The sequence below is a fragment of the Delphinapterus leucas genome, chromosome 6, assembly GCF_059928025.1.
Source record: "Delphinapterus leucas isolate spDelLeu-1000000601 "Yukka" chromosome 6, BTC_Dleu_Yukka2, whole genome shotgun sequence".
Taxonomy (NCBI): Eukaryota; Metazoa; Chordata; class Mammalia; order Artiodactyla; family Monodontidae; genus Delphinapterus; species Delphinapterus leucas.
In genome coordinates, this window is record NC_143134.1 from 14,684,609 (window position 1) to 14,708,220 (window position 23,612).

General features: G+C 36.6%; 1 protein-coding gene across 1 annotated transcript in view; it reads right to left on the bottom strand.

The window, feature by feature from the left end:
* The window catches only part of GLRA3 (glycine receptor alpha 3), a 157,210-nt gene that overhangs the window by 42,248 nt on the left and 91,350 nt on the right, over positions 1–23,612 (bottom strand). The window contains exons 4-5 of the mRNA XM_089912733.1: positions 23,057–23,280; positions 11,200–11,282 (exon numbers count right to left, since the gene is read on the bottom strand). Coding sequence (XP_089768859.1) covers positions 11,200–11,282; positions 23,057–23,280 — 307 coding nt within the window. The remainder of the gene's footprint in view (positions 1–11,199; positions 11,283–23,056; positions 23,281–23,612) is intronic.

Below are 23,612 nucleotides of genomic sequence, written 5' to 3' on the forward strand. Positions count from 1 at the left end.
TTGTGCACGCAAATATCTTAGAAAATACACTCCTGATATATATTTAAATAATGAATCATAGTTTGAAGCACCAAAAAATGGGTTCAATAGATATGCAATTAATATGCTGTGGAAGTTTGCAATATTTGAAAGAATTGTAATTTTTCCTTGAGATCTTTTCCAGCCCTCTGAAAAAAAGCCCTCATGCAAATTCCCAATTTCTCTGGCATTAGATAAGAAAATAGTTTTTTAAAAACTCTAATTAAACACAAGAAATGGTAGGGGGCTTGTGTAAGATATCAGGAGATATAAATTTATAATCTTTTAAAAAATTCTTGTTATGTCATTAGAGAATTTCATATTAAAACAACAAGAAACCAACACACCTATTAGAATGACCAAAATCTAGAATACTGACAACACCAAATACTGACGAGGGGATGTGGACTAACAAGAATTCACTGCTGGTGAGAATGAAAAAATGGTACAGCCACTTCAGAAGACAGTTTGGTGGATCCTTATAAAACTAAACATACTCTTACCATATGATCTAGCAATCAAATGAGTTGAAAACCAAATGAGTCGAACATATGTCTACACAGAAACCTGCACATAGAAATTTATAGCAGCTTTGTACATGCCAAAACTTAGAAGCTACCAAGATATTCTTCAGCAGGTAAGTGGATAAGTAAACTGCAGTACATCCAGATGATGGAATAGTATTCAGCACTAAAAAGAAATGAGCTATCAAGCCATGAGAAAACATGGAGGAACCTTAAATGCATCTTACTAAATGGAAGAAGTCAATCAATCTGAAAAGGGTACAACTCCATGACATTCTAGAAAGAGCAAAACTATGGAGGCAGGAAAATGATCAGTGGTAACCAGGGATCTGGGGGAGGAAGAAGTGAATAGGCAGAGCACAGAGGATATTTAGGGCAGTGAAACTATTCTGTACAATACTACAGTGGAATACATGTCATTACATATTTGTCGAAACTCAGAGAATGCACACCACCAAGAGTGAACCCTAATGTAGGTCCACGGATTATAATAAACGCACCACTCTGGTGTGGGGTGTTGACACTAGCAGAGGATGTGCATGTGCGGGGTGGGTAGGGAACTGTAAGGGAAATTGTCAATTTCTGATCAATTTTGTTGTGAACCTTAAACTGCTCTAAAAGCTCTATTTTTAAAAAATCTCATCTATAAAAATATTCAAATATTACCAACAAGAAAAAATTTTATTACCGAAATGTTGCCCTGGAATTAATTTAACTAGTTCATTAATTTAATAAATAATTGTTGAGTTCCTACCCTATATAAGTACCTAGGTAAACGGCTGGAACTGCCCAGCTCCAGTCAAGATGCTCGTAGAACAGTGGCAACTGACAATAAAACAGATAAACTAACAGATTGTGAAGAGTCTGATAGAGAATAAGCGGAGTTCTATGTGAGTGCAGAAAGGGGTCTAAACTAAGCTGGAGTACAGGAGCAGAAGGAGAATCAGATAAAGCCTTCCAGAGGAAAGACTGTAACAATTATTCAGGTGTAGCAGTGTTAAATTAAATATTTACTATTCTCAGATGTGAAAACTAGAGGGGTGTTTGTTTTCAATCATTTACAACTGTTTGTATCTTAATATGATGCCTCCATCCCATCTGATTGGGGTAGACTTAAAGATGACTCAGGGACTTCCCTGGTGGCACAGTGGTTAAGAATCCGCCTGCCAATGCAGGGGACACGGGTTTGAGACCTGGTCCGGGAAGATCCCACATGCCGCAGGGCAACTAAGCCTGTGTGCCACAACTACTGAGCCTGAGTGCTAGACCCCAGGAGCCACAACTACTGAGCCCGCATGCCACAACTACTGAAGTCCACGTGCCTAGAGCCCGTGCTCCGTAACAACAGAAGCCACCACAATGAGAAGCCCGCGCACCACAACGAAGAGTAGCCTGTGCACAGCAACGAACAAAAGCAGCCAAAATAAATAAATAAAATAAATTTATTTTTTAAAAACAATGACTCAGTTGTTTTTTGAGAGCTTAGTGTCTTAAGAGAAAAAATATTCAATCTTCCAGGATTTCCCTTTTTCTTCCTTTCTCTTAGTAAAGGAGTCAATTGGTTATAAGAATTCTAACCATACATCTTCGTTTGCCAAAACAGCTCTAGATTACCTTTTTTTTTCTCCCCTATGTCCTCTCTGACTTATCAGTTGTTCTAGATTCTTCATTTTTAGATTAGGTATCATTATTAATCATTGTTTGAAAATACATCATTATTGGTTTGGTATATCTTCAATTTTACTTCTAGATTCTCCCATAGTATAATAGAGTATGAAATATTAGGTTAAACCTGTAAAACAGCCCGCTTCAGCAATGGTCCCTCTATCTTTATCAGACCCCTTCAGTAACTAATATTTCAAGGGCAGCTAACTCCTGATCGCAGTAGCGGCAGTACTTTTCACCTTTGTTACCCGCTCTGGGCACTTGGTATACAAACCTGGGACATGTGTGAAGTGTCAAAGTGCCTAAGTGTCACAGAAAATTATGTTAGTTGTAACTGAAAGCTGAGTACTGCTTAGTACTACTAGCTTAGTACTGCTAAGGATCATATAGGAAGTAACCCGAATGCTTTAAAACCTACAAACATTTATTTTATTATTTGGCAACACTCATATTTTGTAATAAACTCTCCTAGCTGCAATGGCTAAAAGAATTCAATATTTACTGAAAAAGCAAGCACCAAATTTCCATTTCACACAAAAAGTTGATGGTGAAGGTGCAACTTGAACAAAATGTTGTTTATATTTAACATTCACGAAAGGGGCTACAAGGATAGCGCTGTCCACATAAAAGCCACAAGACACAAATGAGCTGAAAACATATCAGCATCTATTTCAAAAGATATAGTCATTTTTGGAATACTGCCCAAAGATGATCATTTGATAAGTGTGTTTGCAGGGGGAGCATTTACGTATCACTCTATGAAAACTGAATTTTTATTTAGATCGAATGATTATTTTTCTGAATTAATTTCACTCTTTTTTGACTTCAGGTTTTCTTGGAAAAGCGCATAACAGGAAATTTGCAAGCAATTAAATGATGGCAGTTTTGTTTCAGTATCATTTCCTGCTTCAAAGAGAAAATTGGTTCAAATGATTTTAAATGAGTTTGATTTTTAAATCTAATTCTTTTGGAATTACATGTGTTGAGGATGAAGTATGTGATGTCACTGTAAATTCTATTGTAAAGTCTGTTAAATTCATTTAAAAAGTTCAGCGTTGAAAATAAATGTCACTTGTTTGTGATGGATCTGAATAAAATATTTGTTGGAACTCATCACCATGTTAAAAATTATGTTCTTACTAAATTGAAAAATCTATGGAGATGCAGTATTCTTGAAATTAGTAACGATGCATATATGATTTATTTTACATCCATAAGCTCTGCTCCATTCCATCAATTGAAGAGAAGTGATAGTTGTTAAATTTTACATTTTTATAGGAACGTCGAGTTAAGTGAACTATAATTCTCTGTGTGACAAAGCTGATGTTGAATTAAAAATTATATTTCATCATGGCATAACACATTTCTCTATTTACTGCTTGCCATCAGATAAATTTTTTTTTAAAATTTGAGCATTTGAAAGTACTTTAGAAATGAACTTATTAAAAAAAATGAACTTATATATTCTGCAATGGTATTGAACTCTCAGTAAATAGGTTCTCTAAATTTCGGTTGCATTTGTTCAAAATCAGTTGGAAATATTTAATCAAATTATGTTATGAATGGAGCACTAAAATTTTAGATTCTGAAACTTTTTATCAGATAGGAATTATAAATATGATGTTTCTAAACAGGTACACATTGAGATTAATCCCTACAATAGTAAGGGAGAACACTGAAGTCTCAAATGCTGTACAATATTTATTCATTATTTATTTAATAAATGTGCTTTGGAATATATTAAATTATGAGAAAATTATATTGATGGACTGCTTGTTTTTAATTGGATAACTTATATTGAAATTCAATGGAATTCAGAAGGCCTATTTTCCAGCGTGTGAATTAGGTGAAGAATTTTAAAAGATTCCTAAATAAAAGCAACTAATTTGACTGAGTTTTGTTCTATAAAAACATTTTTTGATAAAAGGTACTCAAGACAAAGACAGAGACAATATCTGTAAAAATATATGGGCTGAACTAGTTACCTACTTCAATACAAAGAAAAGTAAAATTAAGCTCTAAAATTATCAAGTACTTTAGCTATCTCAACTGCATACAGATTATTTTCTTAATAAAACCATTATAGTCTATATAGCAAGATCCACTAATGGTGTCAACAATTTCAAATTTAGTACCAAAATTGCAGCTTTAAAGATGATTCCAAATTAGTTTGGTTTGATTTAGGACGGATTATATTTAAAAACCTAGAACGATACTCATCCACTAATATAAAAATCATGTCAGTTAATAAATATATATTACAAAGATATAAAAATTTAAATACATGTGGTGCCCTTCATTTATTCTCCTAAGTGTCCCCATTTTGATGATAAATTATATGGTCACCCCTGTCATCAGGTATACTTTATACCAGGAGGAAATCGTAAAAGTAATACTTATTTAAAGAGAAAATGTGGGCTGAGCATACATTTAAGTTCAAAACAAGTTTGAGATTTATTAGTAAATTATAGATTCACATTTAGTTCTAAAAGTGAACTGGAATCATATTTGGTCATATATAATCACATATATACATAATCACACACACACTCATACACACGAGTAAAGGAAAAAGGGTCATGAGACAAACTCCAAAAGGGTTAATACACGTGAGGACAGTTGTGAGTCAAGGTTAAATCATGTCCCTCTTTGTTTTTCTATTGTTCAAATTTTCTAGTACAAATTTGCTGATTTTGAACACATCATTCAAATGTATTCCATTATCTTTAAAAAATTTCATCTTCGGTCATTTTTTAAAAATAGGTTAAAAGACTACAGAAGAAAGTCAGAAAGAGAAAAACAAAACAAATACCATATGCTAACACATATATATGGAATCTAAAAAAAAAAGAAACGGTTCTGACGAAACTAGGGGCAGGACAGAACAAAGATGCAGATGTAGAGAATGGACTTGAGGACATGGGGAGAGGGAAGGGTAAGCTGGGACGAAGTGAGAGAGTGGCACGGACATATATACACTACCAAATGTAAAATCGATAGCTAGTGGGAAGCAGCCGCATAGCACAGGGAGATCAGCTCGGTGCTTTGTGACAACCTAGAGGGGTGGGATAGGGGGGTGGGAGGGACATGCAAGAGGGAGGGGATATGGGGATATATACATACATATAGCTGATTCACTTTGTTATACAGCAGAAACTAACACACTTTTTTTTTTTTTTTTTTTTTGCGGTACTCAGGCCTCTCACTGCTGTGGCCTCTCCTGTCGCGGAGCACAGGGAGGCTCTGGACGCGCAGGCTCAGCGGCCATGGCTCACAGGCCCAGCCACTCCGCGGCATGTGGGATCCTCCCGGACCGGGGCACGAACCCGTGTCCCCTGCATCGGCAGGCGGACTCTCAACCACTGCACCATCAGGGAAGCCCCACACCATTTTTTAACACAACATTTTTTAACTCCAATAAAGATGTTAAAAAAAAAAGACTACAGAAGAAAATAGGTTATTGCTTAATACTTTATACCAGGAGGAAATCGTAAAAGTAATACTTATTTAAAGAGAAAATGTGGGCTGCGCAAACATTTAAGTTCAAAACAAGTTTGAGATTTATTAGTAAATTATAGATTCACATTTAGTTTTAAAAGTGAACTGGAATCATATTTGGTCCAGCTTCCTCAATTGGAAGCGAGAGAGAGAAAGAGACTGGGATTTCAAATCTTGTGTTCTTAAGGAACAGGTGGAATTTAAAAAACAAAAGGAAGAAAATGCTCACACTTAGCGGGTGCTGGCTGTCTATCGCCAGGAGAAATATTACTGCAGTAAATTTTATTAACCTGACAAGGAACAACTGCCATGTCAAAATGTATTTAACTAAAACACTGTAATTTATAATTTGTGCATTTAACTTGAATAATATTACCATAAACCAGGTTGTTACATGCGGTTTCATTTAAGTTCTTAGGCGCGCTAAATTATTTTCTTAGTATTTACACTTTCTCTAAAATTCTCTGGTGTAACTAACCTATCACCATTATTCTACTAGTACTTTGGTTACATTTCTCTCTGAAGACCTAAAAGACTTTATCATAGACGGTCAGTGTAACCTTTCTCCCTCTCTCTCTTAGGATAATGGTGGAAATAAAATTTGTGACTCCTAATTGGTCTCCTCAAATGACAATCATGCTGATAACATCGTTCACATTTTTCAAAACTTCACAAAATTACCACGCCTTGAATGTACAGTGTTTTAAAGTTCATGTGAGAAATCTCAACTAAAATCAGAAAAGGACCTGATCTTGAGCCCATTTTAATGAGGAAAATGTGTATATTTGGTTCTGCCCTGAGAGAGGTATGGGAGGGATCTGCCCAGCTACCTCTTTGGAATAAACTCCAGGTTGTGAAAGAACATTCTGTGTCTGCCTATCAGAGGGTTGGAGGGTCAGATCTGCTCAAATTTATGAACTAATCAGTTTATTTCATAGACCCAAACTATTCAAACAGACTCTGTGAGCCAACGTCAGTTTTGCAACACCTAAATGCTGTCTAAAGTTGGAGTAGAGACTAGGAAGGCACTATAATAATTCTGGAGAGGGTGTGGAGAAAAGGGAACCCTCCTGCACTGTTGGTGGGAATGTAAATTGATGCAGCCACTATGGAGAACAGTATGGAGGTTCCTCAAAAAACCAAAAATAGATCTACCATATGATCCAGCAATCCCACTACTGGGCATATACCCTGAGAAAACCATAATTCAGAAAGTCAGTACCACAATGTTCACTGCAGCTCTATTTACAATAGCCAGGACATGGAACCAACCTAAGTGTCCATCGACAGATGGATAAAGAAGAAGTGGCACATATATACAATGGAATATTACTCAGCCATAAAAAGAAACGAAATTGAGTTATTTGCAGTGAGGTGGATGGACCTAGAGACTGTCATACAGAGTGAAGTAAGTCAGAAACAGAAAAACAAATACCGTTGGCTAACACATATATATGGAATCTAAAAAAAAAAGAAAAGGTTCTGAAGAACCTAGGGGCAGGACAGGAATAAAAACACAGATGTAGAGAATGGACTTGAGGACATGGGGAGGGGAAAGGGTATGCTGGGACAAAGTGAGAGAGTGGCATAGACATATATACACTACGAAATGTAAAATAGATAGCTAGTGGGAAGCAGCCGCATAGCACAGGGAGATCAGCTCAGTGCTTTGTATCCACCTAGAGGGGTGGGATAGGGAGGGTGGGAGGGAGACACAAGAGGCAGTAGGTATGGGAATATATGTATGCCTATGGCTGATTTACTTTGTTATACAGCAGGAACTAACACACCATTGTAAAGCAATTATAGTCCAATAAAGATGCTAAAAAATAAGTAAATAAATAAAACAGTTTAAGAAAAACACCTTGAAGAATTTGACTTCAGTAGCTTTTACTTTGACAGGATTTTCTTAGCATCTGCTAAAAGAGTTTAACAAACAGTATCTCTATTGTGAGCTAAATTAATTTCTAATAAGGGGGCAGGAAGTGTTTAATGACCGAAATATGAAAGGGATACTTGAGGCAGTCTACCAACTCTTGATAAAGAAATAAGGCGGGGCGTCCCTGGTGGCGCAGTGGTTGAGAGTCCACCTGCCGATGCAGGGGACACGGGTTCGTGCCCCGGTGAGGGAGGATCCCACATGCCGCGGAGCGGCTGGGCCCGTAAGCCATGGCCGCTGAGCCTGCGCGTCTGGAGCCTGTGCTCTGCAACGGGAGAGGCCACAACAGTGAGAGGCTCGCGTACCGCAAAAAAAAAAAAAGAAAAAGAAAAAAGAAATAACGCGGAGGCAACAAGAGGCTTTGCTTTCCCGCACTGGGTTTTTGATTGATTGGAAATGTTGTTGGAAAGGCAGGAAGATGAAAGGTCTTGTTACATGAGCATGTGTGTCTGCAAAATAGCCCACGAAGCTTTCCTTATTCTAACGAAGTCCAGTGAGCCAGCTGTCCTTAGGCCCTGTACCCTCTCATCTGTAATAACGAACATTCATGGAACTATGGATTTCACTCACTGCTACCACTTGCTCATCATGTTCCCCCTTTTTCTTAAAACTTTTTGGAATCCAGCTTTGAGCCTCATCATTCTAATCACATTTGTCTTTATCATCAATAAAAATGACTTTTTTCAAGTACTTAAAAAAAAAACACCATTTCACAGCACTTGATGCTCTTAAACAGATCTCCTCAGTTGCCCCTTCTCTTTTGAGATTGCATGATTGCGATTTTAATTTGCTATCTATGACAACCCCTTGACTGGAATTCCTTCCAACAACCTCGAAATGAAGGCCTTTGTTAAGCGTTGGCTCTTCTTTGTGTGTTTGTTTTCATCTGTGCATTCTCTCCACTAAAAATTTTGTTATGGTTGAACCACTCTGTAGATGGCTGTTAATAGTATGTCTTCAGGTCTCACTCTTCCCTTTGCTTTATACCTAAATTTCCCGAACTTCAAATATATTAAGATTGGATTTATCAATATTCCCTTTAACATTTACTTATTCTATGTTTTCTTTCTCTGTCAGTATTTCCAAAACGATTCTACCTATGAAAGCTCTTTAGCTCTGACTCACTCATTCCCAGAGCCTTTGCATCCACTTTGTATTGAAGTGAATGAAGAATGGTGGAATATGTGCCCCCTAAATATGCCACTTTAGTAGAAGGATTATTTTGAGCTAAAGGCACCTGAAAAACAGCAGATGCAAGAAGACCATTCTAATCTCCCCTTTTCTTCCTGAAAACTGTAGATAAAAACTCCCACATGAAAGACGTGCTCCCCGTACCAGGAATCAAAGCCAAGAGAATTCTGTACACACAGACTTTTTAAAATAATTCTCATCTTCCTTTAGTTTCCCCACACAGTCTAGGTACTTTTCCACAATTGCTTCTCTTTGTTCAACCTGGTATAAAAGCATTTAGGTTTGGCCACTTCCTTGACTAGTCATCTCCTTATGACAGATCCCATGTTATGTAAAACTTAACATTAAATAAATGGGTATCCTTTTCTTCTGTTAATCTATCCTATCTCCGTTTAATTTTCAGGCCCAGCCTGAAGAGCCTAAGAAGTTAAAGATAACATTTTGCCTTCTCTACAGCATCAACCTGTACTGTTCCTACCTTCCACATTGCTCCTTTTTGTCCCCACTTTTATTCTTTTTGTTGGAATATTATGAAACCTTCTTAAATAACCTTGGTTCCTCTGGCTGAGAGAATTTTTAACAGCATAATATTGACCAACTCATTTTCTTGCTCCTACATCTTGAATAGCTCCTCACTATTGGATAACATCCAGCATCCTTGGTTTAGTAAGTAATTAGGGAACCAGTGTGGCTTAGACTATTTTTCATACGATTTTTTTTCTCGATTACTCTCCCATGTACCTAATTTTGTAACCAAGAAGCCTGTCCTCAAAGTGCCTTCCTGGGGACTTCCCTGGTGGCACAGTGGTTAAGAATCCGCCTGCCAGTGCAGGGGATATGGGTTTGAGCCCTGGTACGGGAAGATCCCACGTGCCGCGGAGCATCTAAGCCCGTGCACCACAACTACTGAGCCTGCACTCTAGTGCCCAAGCGCCACAACTACTGAGCCCGTGAGCCACAACTACTGAGCCTGCGCGCCACAACTGTGCCTAGATCCCGCGCTCCGCAACAAGAGAAGCCCCCGCAATGAGAAGCCCACACACCGCGATGAAGAGTAGCCCCCGCTCACGGCAACTAGAGAAAGCCCGCGCGCAGCAACGAAGACCCAAGGCAGCCAAAAATAAATAAACGAATTAATTAATTAATTTTTAAAAATGCCTTCCTGGAACAGTTAGAAATGCACACTGCTGGGAATCCTGTCTTTCTCCCCACCACCACCCCGCATTTTTTGCTAAATAGCTCCCCCAACTAAAACTAGATTTTTATTTTCCTTTCATTTAATTTAGTAATTTGTCCATGAGTATGATTAATATTTAAGAACTACGTATAAAAGTAATGCATTTGAATTTAACAAGAAGGCGATATTATCAGAGAAACGGGTATTTCCACTTCCTCACTTTAATAAGAATCACCAAATGTGGAGGGCGGGTTGCATCCCCCCACGACATAGGCACGCCATCTAGTGGCAGCTCCCCCGCACTACAGACCTGGCCTCTGAGGCCTGCAAGTCTGAAGATCCACCTGCAAATTTTTTCTCAAGGAATATGTCAAACAGACATTTTTTTTCTTGATATAACATAGTATAACAAGAAAAATATTGCATAATGCTTACTTTCTGTATGGCATTAAACACTGAAAACCAATTAAGTTTGGGCTGATTCTATAGATAAGTGCAGAAAAACAGAAGGACCTTAAGTTTTCGTGTGTTAACATTTAATCCGTGATGCACACGGATCCACTTTGAAAGAAGAAATTTAAAGAAACGCCTATAAGCTTGGATAAATCTCTGATAAAGTGTGAGAAATGTCTTTTCTCCGGAGATAACACACAACACAGCCAGCAGTGTACTCTCTGAGTAAATACTGAGGGGTCAACAAAACGGTTCAGAGTAAGCATAGCCTTTGAAGCCAGATGGTTTGTTGTTACCACCTCCATAAATTGGGGCAAAATCACTCAAAGTGACCATTTCCATATGTGGAAACATGGGGATAACAACATCTTTGTTGTGAGCATGAGAAATAATATATTCAAAATGCTTGGACTACAGCAGACACTCCATTAAAAAGAATGGTAGTTTGTCTTTAATGGTCATCATCCTTTTTATCTTTGATTTGTATAGAGAGAATAGCTGTTTCTCAAGCTTAAAAACTGTTATTTCTAGTCCTGAATTTACTTCTTTATCACAGTATAGAGTGCATGTGCTGATAGACATCATTCCTTTCCATACTATGTAGAGGATAACATGCCCATTTAGGAAATGTTAGACAAAAACAATGACAAAATAAATTATCTATATAACCCATCAAATATACATCTACTCTCTTTTTTTAAAGTATTCAGAAAAAGGAAGTTGTTCCTACTTACAGCTTTCCAGTTGCATAGTACAGGTTTGCACATCCATTGGAAAATTCTTGAGATCCATTGGACAGGAGAGTGTTAATGTCAATCTGAAAGAATTCAAAGTAATAAATTTTAAAAGAAATTTATAATATCATATTAATATTCTATTGTTCAAGGTACAATTGGAAAACCATGTTGCTTTGGTAATGACTAACATCTACTCAAATAAAATTTGCTCCAGCTTGGGTATGTCATTTACTGCAAAAAACGGTATCCTTTTACATCAATCTGGTCTGGGGGGAAAGAAAAGCTGTATATATAAACGTGCAATCACGTTTATTTATCTATTTATGTTTTCCTTCAGAAAGGGCTAGAGGTGTCTGAGACCCTTAAAAAAGATATTTGAGTGTGAGTTTTATAAAACGAACACCGAAGGCCAAAGACACACTTCTCCCAAATCACTGGGACAGCATCCCTGAGGAGGGAAGGAGATCCAGGGTTTGGAGTATGAGTGTGCAAAGGCTGGGTGCAGGGAAGCAGTTTGTCTGACAACTTTTATCGTCTTTGTAACTACACTGAAGAACTTCTAAGTGAACACCCAGAGTAAAACACTCAGAATCTGGAGGTCTCCAAAATTCTCGGTATTAAAGAGGGCTTCCCTGTCATGGAATTAGAGCATTTCACCAGATCTTATCAGGGCCACGAAATAGCCCTCTCGAATACGTGGGACACAATTCCATGCTTAACAATTGAACTTCTGATGTGGCTTCCCACAAAGTGAGATGACCTGATGGCCACCCCAGCGTTCCACCCACTTTTCCCCCTTCCAGAAAGCTTTAGTATGTCGGCATTCCAGATAATTCACTACTCTTGAATGTCTTTTTCTTCGAAAAGTATATTACTGAGATATCTTCAAGGATTACCAAGAATTTGTAGTTTCCGGACGTGAGCAAAAGAGGCCCAGATCCAAATAAACCTAAGTTTATTCAAACGAAGTTCTTTCCGGGGAACTCTCTAGCCAGCCCCTTGTATTGAAAGTCTTCCCACTGAAATGCAATATATTAGTGGGCACCTAGGCTGAGTCATTCACATAGACTCTGTGACCATAGAGTTTATGGTCTCAGATCACTTCATTTCACTCTATTTCAGTTTTCACATCTCCAAAAGGAAGATAATAATGGTACTTACTCTGGGGACATGTTGTGACCAATACATGAGTTAATACGTATAAAACGCTCAGCTGAGTGCTTGACACATAGTAAACACTAAATCAACATTAGTTATTAAGGATTACTAGTACATTCTCCCAACCCCAGCCTTCCCCATCTTCTCCTCCCCCAAATTATATAGGATGCACACAAAGATGACTGAATTAAATCACTGATAAGAAACTAAAGTTTGAACAAAAAAATGGCCATCAGCTCCACTAAATGTAACCACATTCCCCAAAGTGACATTTTTATGTAGCCCATAGACATAAAGTTATAATGGTGTATGTTTGACATTGAATACTCTTGGTGGGGCCCCAGTGACATCATTTGAGAGACATAAACGGACAGATGTGAAGCTGCTGGATTTTTAAGAGTCCCAGGGGATCATCTGACAATTCATTCAAGTCAGAGTCGAGAGCACACTAAAATAATTCACAGAATTTATTCTTCAAAAGCAGCTTTCTCCTAACTCAGCTAGGTTAAGTGATCCTGTAAGTGTGATCTTGTCCATTTGCAAAGTTCTCTCTTCAAAAGGCAATTGTAAAATCAGCTGGACACAATGTTCTCTGTCTTATAAAAGGGTTTATTAGAAGTGTATGAACAAATACATTTGAACGTACACCCATTAATTTTCCAAACATCCAAGGCTCTCTGGCCAGCCAATTTCAAATGTTGGCTTAGAGAATTAATTCTGTGACCTTTTGTATGGAAGTAAATAGCATTCTCAGAATCTTTTCCAGATCTCACCATGCTTGTGATGTCAAATTCATATCCTAGCTGTTTTTCTGGCGTAAAAAAAGAGATATTACATAATTCTTAAAAAAAAAAAAGACCCCGGAAGAAATTATTTGGCAAAGAAAAACACTGTTTGTAGAACTTCTGTCATAACTCATATCCTGAAAAAGTCTATTTATTGACTTTCTTTTTGTTTAAGGTACAATACAATTGCTTCTTTAACAGCACAGGGATGAAAAAAATGCATCGCCTTGGTGACTGTGATCCTGAATTTCTTTATCAAAACATTACATATAAATTAAAGATTTGTCCTGACCACATCAAAAGAAAACTAAATCAAGAGGTAATTACTCGCATTCTCCTGTTTTGGAAATATCTTCCTGTGTAAGAGAGGACACAGAGTTCTCTTTTCTGAGACAAGACACACAAACAGGATGTGCGTTTTTTTAATTTTCCCCTTAAAAAGTCTTGGCTTAGTGAAGCACTAATTTTAAAAAAAGATGACTATAATCTATGACAAACAATTCACCTCATTAAAATCAAGGTATTACCCATTTTCAAACAAACATTTCCCAGAGTATGCTGTCTATCTCAACCACTAATTGAAGTATTAAAAAAGGCTTTCTGACTCCACTTTAAGTTCCTTATGCAAAATATAAGTATTTTAATAGTTTTTAATATTTCTAAATTTAGTGTTATAAGGACAATTGCCTCTTAGCTATCAGCTTTGAAGTATTATCTGTAATATCATACTAGGTAAAACAGCTTTTGCTTGCTATGTGGTAGGCACTATTTTAAATACTTTATATCTGTCTCAACTCATTTATTTCTTAACATTTATTTCTTAACTCATTTATTTCTTAACATTTATTTCTTAACATTCTTAACTTTATATCTGTCTCAACTCATTTATTTCTTAACATTTCTTATTTCTTTATTTAGAGATGAGGATATTAAGAGGTTAACTCATCTGATATTACAAAGCAGAAATTGATAGAGCTGAATTAGACGCTCTGGGGGTCTAGCTGTCCATTCTATGCCCTTAACCTTTAAGTCTCCTGCCTTTCAAAGGCATCAGAACATTTTTCATGAAAATGAGTTATCTAATTAATATGACTTTTAAAATATATATTTCTATAACACAAGAAATGATACATCTCACACACTATTCGTTATTAAATTTAAAGTAAAAGATACATAAATGGGGCTTCCTTGGTGGCACAGTGGTTGAGAGTCCGCCTGCCGAGGCAGGGGACACGGGTTCGTGCCCCGGTCCGGGAAGATCCCACATGCCGCAGAGCGGCTGGGCCCGTGAGCCATGGCCGCTGAGCCTGTGCGTCCGGAGCCTGTGCTCCGCAACGGGAGAGGCCACAACAGTGAGAGGAAAAAAAAAAAGATACATAAATGATTCTTCCCCAAAAAATCAGTTAACTTTAGAAAATATAAGGAATTTGCCCATGGATTTTACATATTTGCTTGAGTGATTTGATATTTTATCATGAATAATTCTACAGGAGAGATGAGATTGTTGGAGCACTAGAAGGAACATTGGTACCAGCGTTCTAATTGGAGTTTTGTTGTCATCCGATGATAGAGACGATCATAAAGCTTATTAACCCATCACAGTGCAAACTCAGTATTGTTGATGGTCCCTTCAGGAAGCTGATATAAGCTGTGGACCTCTTCAGAAAAATATATAAAATCACACACATGCAGAAATCTACTTACAACATATATTTTATGGCATTGTAAATTGATATCCTTTGAATAAACAGCCTCTTAAAAAGCATCTGTTGAAATCAGTTTGCCTTGTCTTTTAAAGAATTAATGCCTGTCAAAGTTCAAAAAATAAGTACATATTGTACAAGGAAACTTTAATTCTTTTCACAACTGAATTTCAAAGAAAGTGGTTGTATTTAGCTTAAGTAAAAGTTGAAATTGTGTTATGATCTTTGACAGCTCGCCGTGTTTGGTATTTTTGATGTAAAGTTTCTTCCTGGTATTTATTTGATGGTTAATGCAATAATGCTTCTGCACTGTAAGTAGTAGGGTTGGATGTCCTGGTACATGTTAGTAGTATCAGTAAATGGAGCAGCAGATAATATTTAACGGCCCATGACGTGCTTCCATTATCTTGTGGATAGGATGTTACCATCCCCATTTTCAATTGATAAAACCAAGGCTTAGATAGATTGATAATTTGCAAGAGTCCTCAAATTTGCTAATTTATGGATTCTGGAAAAGACCAGAACTTAAGCTTTTTTGGGTTTTGTTTTCTCTTTGGAAAGATAAAAATTAAAATCTTTAGTGCTAATTGTACGCCTGGCACTATCCTGAGTGTTTTACATAGATTATTTCAGGCTCAAGGTGATTAGTATTTTCACCATCACGCATGTAAGAAAAATGAGCCTTTCGTAGGTAAAGAGACCTGCCCCAAATCACAGCTAGTAAATCACAGATTTACCTCCTGCTGGGTCTACCAAGACGGTAAGGCCCTGACAATACTTTCACCTGAGCCGTTTCTCATGGCTGTTTGTGTAGCTGCTAATTTTGAGAGATGAGATAACATCCCCCTGGACAAAGAGAAGGTTTGCTTACAGCGTGCTATAAAAGCAGTGGATTCCCCACACTCAGTGTTCCACAGCTGTGAGGCAGACCCGCAGGTGTGTTGTGCCCACCTGAGCCCGATGTATTGTTCCCACGAGACCTGAGGATGATGGGGAAGTTGAGCAAAGACCCTGAGGCTCCTGCTGCTTGCTGGCAATAAGGAATAAATTCCTTTGTCTCTGGCGCTGGAGTCCTGTGTCTGCAGTCAGCACTCATGAAATAATGGGTTGGCCAAAAAGTTTGTTCAGGTTTTTCCGTAATGTGTTATACATACATACATATGATACATAATAGGCTAACTTTATAAGTAGAATAAAATCAAATCCCAAACTTGACAATCTAGAGTCATGTGTCTCACCCCAACACCCTCATTTGAAAAGCACTTCATTTAAAAAGTATCAGTATAATTCATGGATATCATTTAGAAGTTCAGACAGTTATAGAAAACATACCAAAATCAGCTGTACCTTTGCCCTGCCCATCCCTATCCCCAGTTCATTTCTAGCCCCTCAGAGGCAGCCTTCTTTAGATATGTGTCTGCAACTTACATTCATATATTTAAATTGCTATCACATTATGCTTGATTTTTAAAATTTGCAAAGGTGTCTATTAAATTGCTACAAAGGAAAATAAGAATTTACTGCCCTTATACCACACTCTGTGTACACAACTCTCCAGCAGAATTCGAAATTCAGTTATGTAAACATTAATGGTTAAGTTAATATGCAGTGTTTACATGTTGTGAATATGTAATTACTGTTCATGGTGAAGCTTAGTCATTTGCTGTAATTACAGTGCTTGGATAGCATTTTGTTTTCCCTAGTGTTAACAATTGTCTCATTTTAATCATCTCTGCCGTTTCTATTCCCTACTATTACTTCACACTCAACAAACTCCCTTTCAGAACCAAATCCCTCTCAGTGATTAAACAGAGCAGGCAATGGATCAATTCCTTGCTTTTCATAGAAATCTCATTTCTTTTTCTCATCTTCCTTTCTGGTCAGATATTGAACCTCTGTATTGATACTCTGATTTTCATATCTTTTCCTTCTGATTTCCTATTTCTTAATATCTTGATTCTACTTCTTGGCAGATTTCTTCACTTCATTTGTCCTTTGCAAGAACAAATATTTGATTGATGTTTTTTCCACTTTGGTTTACTATTTGCACTTTCTACGCTCTGAATGACTCCGTTTCTCCTTTCCTAAATGTCTCGTATTTCATGCCTGCTGTTGCATCATCTGTCCAGAGACTTTTATTTTTTCTTTATGGCCTTTTCTGCTCCCTGAATTTTCCCTTGAGTCATTTCTTTGTTTCTTTAATTTTCTTCTCTTTGCTCTTTATTTCCTCTGCATGTGTATTCTGGCCTCTGCTTCTTTTTTCATTACTGGTCCTATTGCAGGATGTCCTCCAATGTCTTTTCATATTGAAGAATGAGGTACTAAAAACTATTTGGAGTGCAACTAACAGCAGATGATCCACTGAGTAATGGTCTTCACCATAGGATGGCTGCCCAGATTTTTCACTGGTGGTTCCCCGACTGTCTGTACATCTTTCCTCTTGGGCATTTTAGGGGGAATAGGAATATCACCATTCAGTGTGCAGAACTCACAGAACCCTCGTTTTCTTGGGGTGATGCTTCACCACAGATGCCAGTTGTGCCTGGAGTCCCTACTCTCCAGAAGTTCTTGGCCCAACTTGTGGAGGTTTTCTGTTCTCCTGCTTTCTGCCCAGTTCAGAAGGCAAAAAGTTAGATCCTAGCCTGAAGAACACAGGCAAGAAAATCAGGATAAAGGACTCACTGTCATTCCTGCTTAGGTTACATCAACTCTTTTGCTTTATCTCCTTTCTAGCCCCCATTTTATTATTTATTTATTTAGGCTGTGCCAGGTCTTAGTTGCGGCATGTGGGCTTCTTAGTTGCGGCACGCATGCAGGATCTAGTTCCCCAACCAGGGATCGAACCCAGGCGCTCTGCATTGGGAGTGTGGAGTCTTGCACACTGGACCACCAGGGAAGTCCCCTAGACCCCATCTTCTGAAGTCCTACCTGCCTCGAATTTCTAAAAGTTTGAGGATATTATTTTCTTCCTTTTGCATTCCCCCACTTTGGCTTAGGTTTTGGTTATCTCTGTGAAGTCAGTTTTCGCAAGTGCATTCATTTTCAAGTTTCCTAAAATATCTTGTCATTACTCATCTGTCACTGTTTTCTTTCCCATTACTTTCATCTTCCTGTGTGTTAATGTCATTTCATTCCTTATTCAGTTTATTTCTTTGTTTTAGTGGCTTTAAGAAGGAAGTACATCAGCCATAAAAAGGAAAGAAATTGGGTCATTTGGAGAGATGTGGATGGACATAGAGAGTGTCATACAGAGTGAAGTAAGTCAGAAAGAGAAAAGCAAATATCGTATATTAATGCATATATGTGGAATCTAGAAAAATGGTATAGATGAACCGATTTGCAAGGCAGAAATAGAGACACAGACGCAGAGAACAAATGTATGGATACCAAGGGGGAAAGGGGTGGGGTGGGAGGAATTAGGAGACTGGGATTGACACATATCCATTATTGATACTATGTATAAAATGGACAACTGATGGGAATACACTGCATAGCACAGGGAACTCACCTAGTGCACTAGGTGCACTAGGGAGGGAAGTCCAAAAGGGAGGGGATATCTGTATGTGTACGGCTGATACATTTTGTTGTTCAGTGGAGGCTAACACAACATTGTAAAGCAACCGTACTCCAATAAAAATTAATTTAAAAAATAATTAGAAAAAAATTTTAAAAGGAGGAAAGAGATTTCAAAAAGTATAATTACAAATTATACTGTCTCCAGATGATTATCAATTGAAGTAAACTGGCCTCCTAATGGTAGTTCAAGTAATCACAGATTAAGCTAAAATGCTGTCACCAAGGTGCTAGGAAATATGAAGAATTTTAAGGCAGAGAAAATGAAGAAATAAACATGTACAAAAAAAAAAGAAGGAAGTAGTGAGAAATGGATAAGTTCAATAAGTCAGGTTTGCCAGGATATTTTGCTTCTTTCTTTGAACAGGCAGGAAAGCAGATCTCTCATGAAACATCACAGATGCTCCATTTGTAAACTGAACAAGATTTTTTTTTCCTAGCACAACTTCTGTTAACAAAGAAACTGTTTGCCATTTGAAAATTTCAAAGTCCTGTGAGATTTCCAAAAACAACTCACAAAAAAATGAATTTAGTCTTTGATCATGTGAGTCAGGATAGAGCAAACAAAAACCAGGGGCCAAGAGACATCATCAGTTTCATCTGAACTCATACTGAAAGATGAAAAATGCAATTCTGAATTATTCTATAACTTTTCTCAAAATATTAGAAGAAACGTGGGAAATTCATAATGGATGGCACCATTTTCCAAGTCCAATGACTTGATATAAACAGCTAAATAGCCATAATCATATAGGATACAATAGAATACACACACACATTGTATTTCAATTCTATCAATGGAAATCTTCTAGACATTATTATTTTGCAGAATGATTATTTCACGCTACCTGGTGATATGTTCTTGCAACCTATGACACCCAAAATCTGTCTGAAATGAAAAGGTACCTTACAATTAAAAATAAATTATACCTTTCACAAAGTTAATTTTCAAATTAGCAGGAAAAGAGGTAAATTTGCTTTGTTTACACCTGGCATGGATCCCCTGATAGCCATCAGAAATCCACATCACAGAGGAGTCAAGGGTCGTGACTTCAGGTTAAAAGCCTCTGTCTCTTAAAACATATATATTTAATTCATAAGTAATATATAACTCTTACTGAAAAAGTCAAACAACATTAACTTACATATAGTGAAATCTATAGTTCATCTTTATTTCTACCCAAGTTTTACAGCTCATTTCCATAACTGGTTATTCTTAACCAATTGTGGGCATCCTTCTGCACTTCTTGTATGGAATTAGATATACGTGTATCTTTCCATACACTTTTAGGCTTAAATATATAGAATGTTTTAAACAAAAATAAGCATGAAACATTTCTAACCTTAAAGATATTTTGGAGGCTTTTTCTTATGAATACATTTAGGTCTATCTCACGCAGACCCTTGATGTTGGGCTATCATTGTGTTCTGTCTTGTTCTCATTTGTGAATACATAGGGTCTTTTCTTTTGTTGCTATTTCAGTGGTGCAGCGGGCATCTTTGTAAATGTGTCTTGTGTACACGTGAACACATAAGTAATGTAAATTCCTAGAAGCAGAATTGTTGAGGTGAAGGATAAGCGTATTTTATATTTTTATATATACTAAGAAATCATCTTCCCAAACAGTTAATTTCAAGTCATATGCCTACAAAAGGGTATTAGACAATGCTGACTATTACATCTTGTTAATTTCTGCCAATATGTTTATAAAAAATGTTTTATTATTTATTTTTCATTTTCCCTTACATCAATGTTATAATTTTTGCTTCAACTGTCAAATATAATTTAGAAAACTTAAGAGGAGAAGAAAAGTCTATTATATTTGCTCATATTTCTGATGACAGTTTCCTTTCTTCCTTCTTGACGTTCCAACGTTTCTTCTTTTATTATTTCCTTTCTGTTTAGAAAACTTCCTTTAGCTATACTTTCAGGGGAGTTCTACTTGTAACAAATTCTCTTAGTTTTCCTTTATCCAAGAAGGTCTCAATTTCCCCTTCATTCCTGAAGGATATTTTCACTGGGCACAAGATCCTAGGATGACAATTCCTTTCTTTCAGCACTTGAAAAATATGTCACTTCTTTCTGGTTTTTGTCATTTCTGATGAGAAAATTTTTTTCATTTCAACTATTTTTCCCCTACAGATAAGCTGTTGTTATTCTCTGGATGTTTGCAGGATTTTTATTTAGTTTTCAGAAGTTTGTGTATGATGTGACTTGGTATGAATATCTTTGGGATTTAATTCAATATCTTGAATCTGCAGGTTTATGCCTTTTGCAAAATGTATATGCAAGTTTCAGTCATTAATTCCTCTAGTATTTTTTGTAGCTCTATACCCTATTCTCCCTCTCCATCTGATTGTTAGACTTTTGTTATACTGCCTGAGGTCCCTGAGGCTCTGTCCTCCCTTGGCCCCCAATCTATCATTTCTCTGTTGTTCAGAGTGGGTAATTTTTTTTACTATTCTTAGAGTTCACTGAATCTTTGTCCTCTCCATTTTTCTACTGAGCCCATCCACTAGGTTTTTATTTTAATTATTGTATTTTTCAGTCCTAAAATTTTTATTTGGTTCCACTTTATACCTTCTATTTCTTTGCTGAGGCTTTCTATTTTTTTTTTATTGGTTTCAAGCATATTTGTAAGTGTTCACTGAATCATTTTTGTCATGGCCATTTTAATGTCTGTCGATAATTTTAACAACCTCATCATTTTGTTGTTGGCATCTGTTGATTGTCTTTTTTCATTCAGTTTCAGGACTTTCTGGTTCTTTGTATGGTGAATGACATTTGGTTGAAGCCTAGACATGTTTATAATATTTTATGAGACTCTGGATCTTATTTAAACTTTCTGTTTGCACTGGTTTTCTCTGACACTGCTCTGTCAGGGCAAGGGGGTGTGGGTGCTACCTTATTCCTTCCAGGTAGAGGTAGAAGTCCAGTTCATATCCCAGTCTAAGATTTATAAAGAAAAAATTATCCCACGCATTCACTTCCATGTTGTTTCTTGGGTTCCAAGGTCCTTACTCAGTCAATGTTATTATGACTACCATTGGGAGTCTCCCCAAGTTTGTGATATACATTGTGTCTAGGGTTTTCAGTTGTATTTGGCAGAAGAAATAGGGAAAACTATATCTGCTCCATCTTCCCACTATCTTTTGATACTTATGCTTTTTAGTAATTTTCCAAAAAGGTTCAAAATTCTCTTGCTTAGACCTAGGATTCACCACTAAGCTATTCATTCATATGGGAGCACAGGGCTTAATTAGTGAATGAGACCTGAAATCTTCCTTTATGTATTATGCAACAATTAATGATTCAGGATTATATTAACACATATTAGCTAGTTTTCAGAAATCTGATGAAAGTGTCAATTCACAACAGAGTGATGTCACCTTGTCATTCTTAAGAAATGATAAATGTATTGAAAGGAAATTTGTTCACATGGAATAGAAAAATATGCAAAACAGATATAATATACTGGGATAAAGATATCAGCATTATTTACAAAACCACTTTGTAGAAAAATGTTTTCAAAATCACTAAGCTACTAAGATTAAATTTTCATTCCTGTTATTTCTATTTTATACTATTACCTGGCAAAAATAGCAACCATCCCTGATATTGAGCAGATGAACTCAAAATCAAATATACCCATTCCTGATGAGAAGAAAAGTTAACAAAAGGGAAAATAGAGAGGTAAAATCTAAGGAATTAATATTCAGGCTACAGCTCCAATATTAAGTTTACCTTGATACCTTTAAAACATGTTACTGATGATACAAATATTTTTGAAGCAGTTGCCTATTACAATAAATAAAGCATATTGTCTCCTCTAAGAAATATGACATGAATTCTCGTCCTAACTTCCTGGTTTTTTTTTAAATTGAACTAAGTGATAAAAATAATTATGGAAAATTTAAGATAACCATTTTATTTTAGAATGTTTAGAATAGTTTTCAGATGGCACACAAGTCATCAAGTAGATTAGTGTAGCTATTTACTGAATCTATACCTGTTTGCTATTAAATGAACAGCCAAAGCTAAATGAGTTCTAAAGTTCAACTGTCAAGAAATGTTATTTTTTGGTGTTTATATTTTGGTATTATTGTTATGTTTTGATATTAGCTTTAAAAGGCTACATGGTCTTCTGAGAAATGTATAATAAATAACTAAAATGTAAATAAGAGCTTTTTCTAAAGGATTACCACAGAAGCTCAAGGGCATCTTAAAAAATACATACACCTGATAAATAATTTATGGGAAATGAATCCCAGACAAGAAAACTTAAATATTTCTTCACGTATAAATATTTAAAGGAAGTATGCATACATAAAAATACAATCACAACATATGATTCAGGCTACGTTCAATTTGCCTTTAAACCACCCACTAACTTGGCTGATGTAAGAACCTGGGCCATTTGTTAAAAAAGTGGATTTCCAAGAGTTACTCATATAGTTCTTGGATCTGGAACTTGGTGTCTTATTGTTGATTAAATATATTTGGGAAATGGTATAGTGGGAACTTAAGTGGAACAATGAAAGCACTTACTCAAAAATTTTAAAACACTCACTAAAAACTAAAAAAAACCTGCTACTCTGTTTCACTGAAATCAGGGATTTAAGCCTGTGGCTCACCTTATTGAATAAAGAACATTCCCATTCTTGAAAATTCGTAACAATTTGTTGTCTGTAGTAACTTCATGAAAGTTGGCTCCCTTTTCATTGGCAAAGAACAAATCAGGTTTCCAAATGGAGTCCAACATGGAAGGGTCTAGGTCTAAGGAGTCATCAGGATATTCACTATATGCAAGTCGAGGATCGTTCCATTTCTGACGAAGAAAGATATTCACTCTGTAATCCTGTGACAAAAGAAAGAAAGGGTGAAAAAAGCCTGGTTTAAAATATTTAGACTTGTATGTGTTGGTCTTTGGGCTGCTCTGAATTATAGACAAAGCCACTGACATCCTTGTGAGCTTTCCATACCCCTCAATCCTCACTTGTTACCACCAAGAGTCATTCTAGTTCTGAGGATTTGCCCAGGTTTTTTGTGATCTATATGCCTCCAAAGAAAAGGCCACAGAAGAGCACAATTTTATCATGCTTGTATTTTGCTGTTCCATTAGAATTTTACTCTCCTGGCTTGTCCGAATAAAACATTGGATTGCTATTAAACACTCAGAATAAAATATTT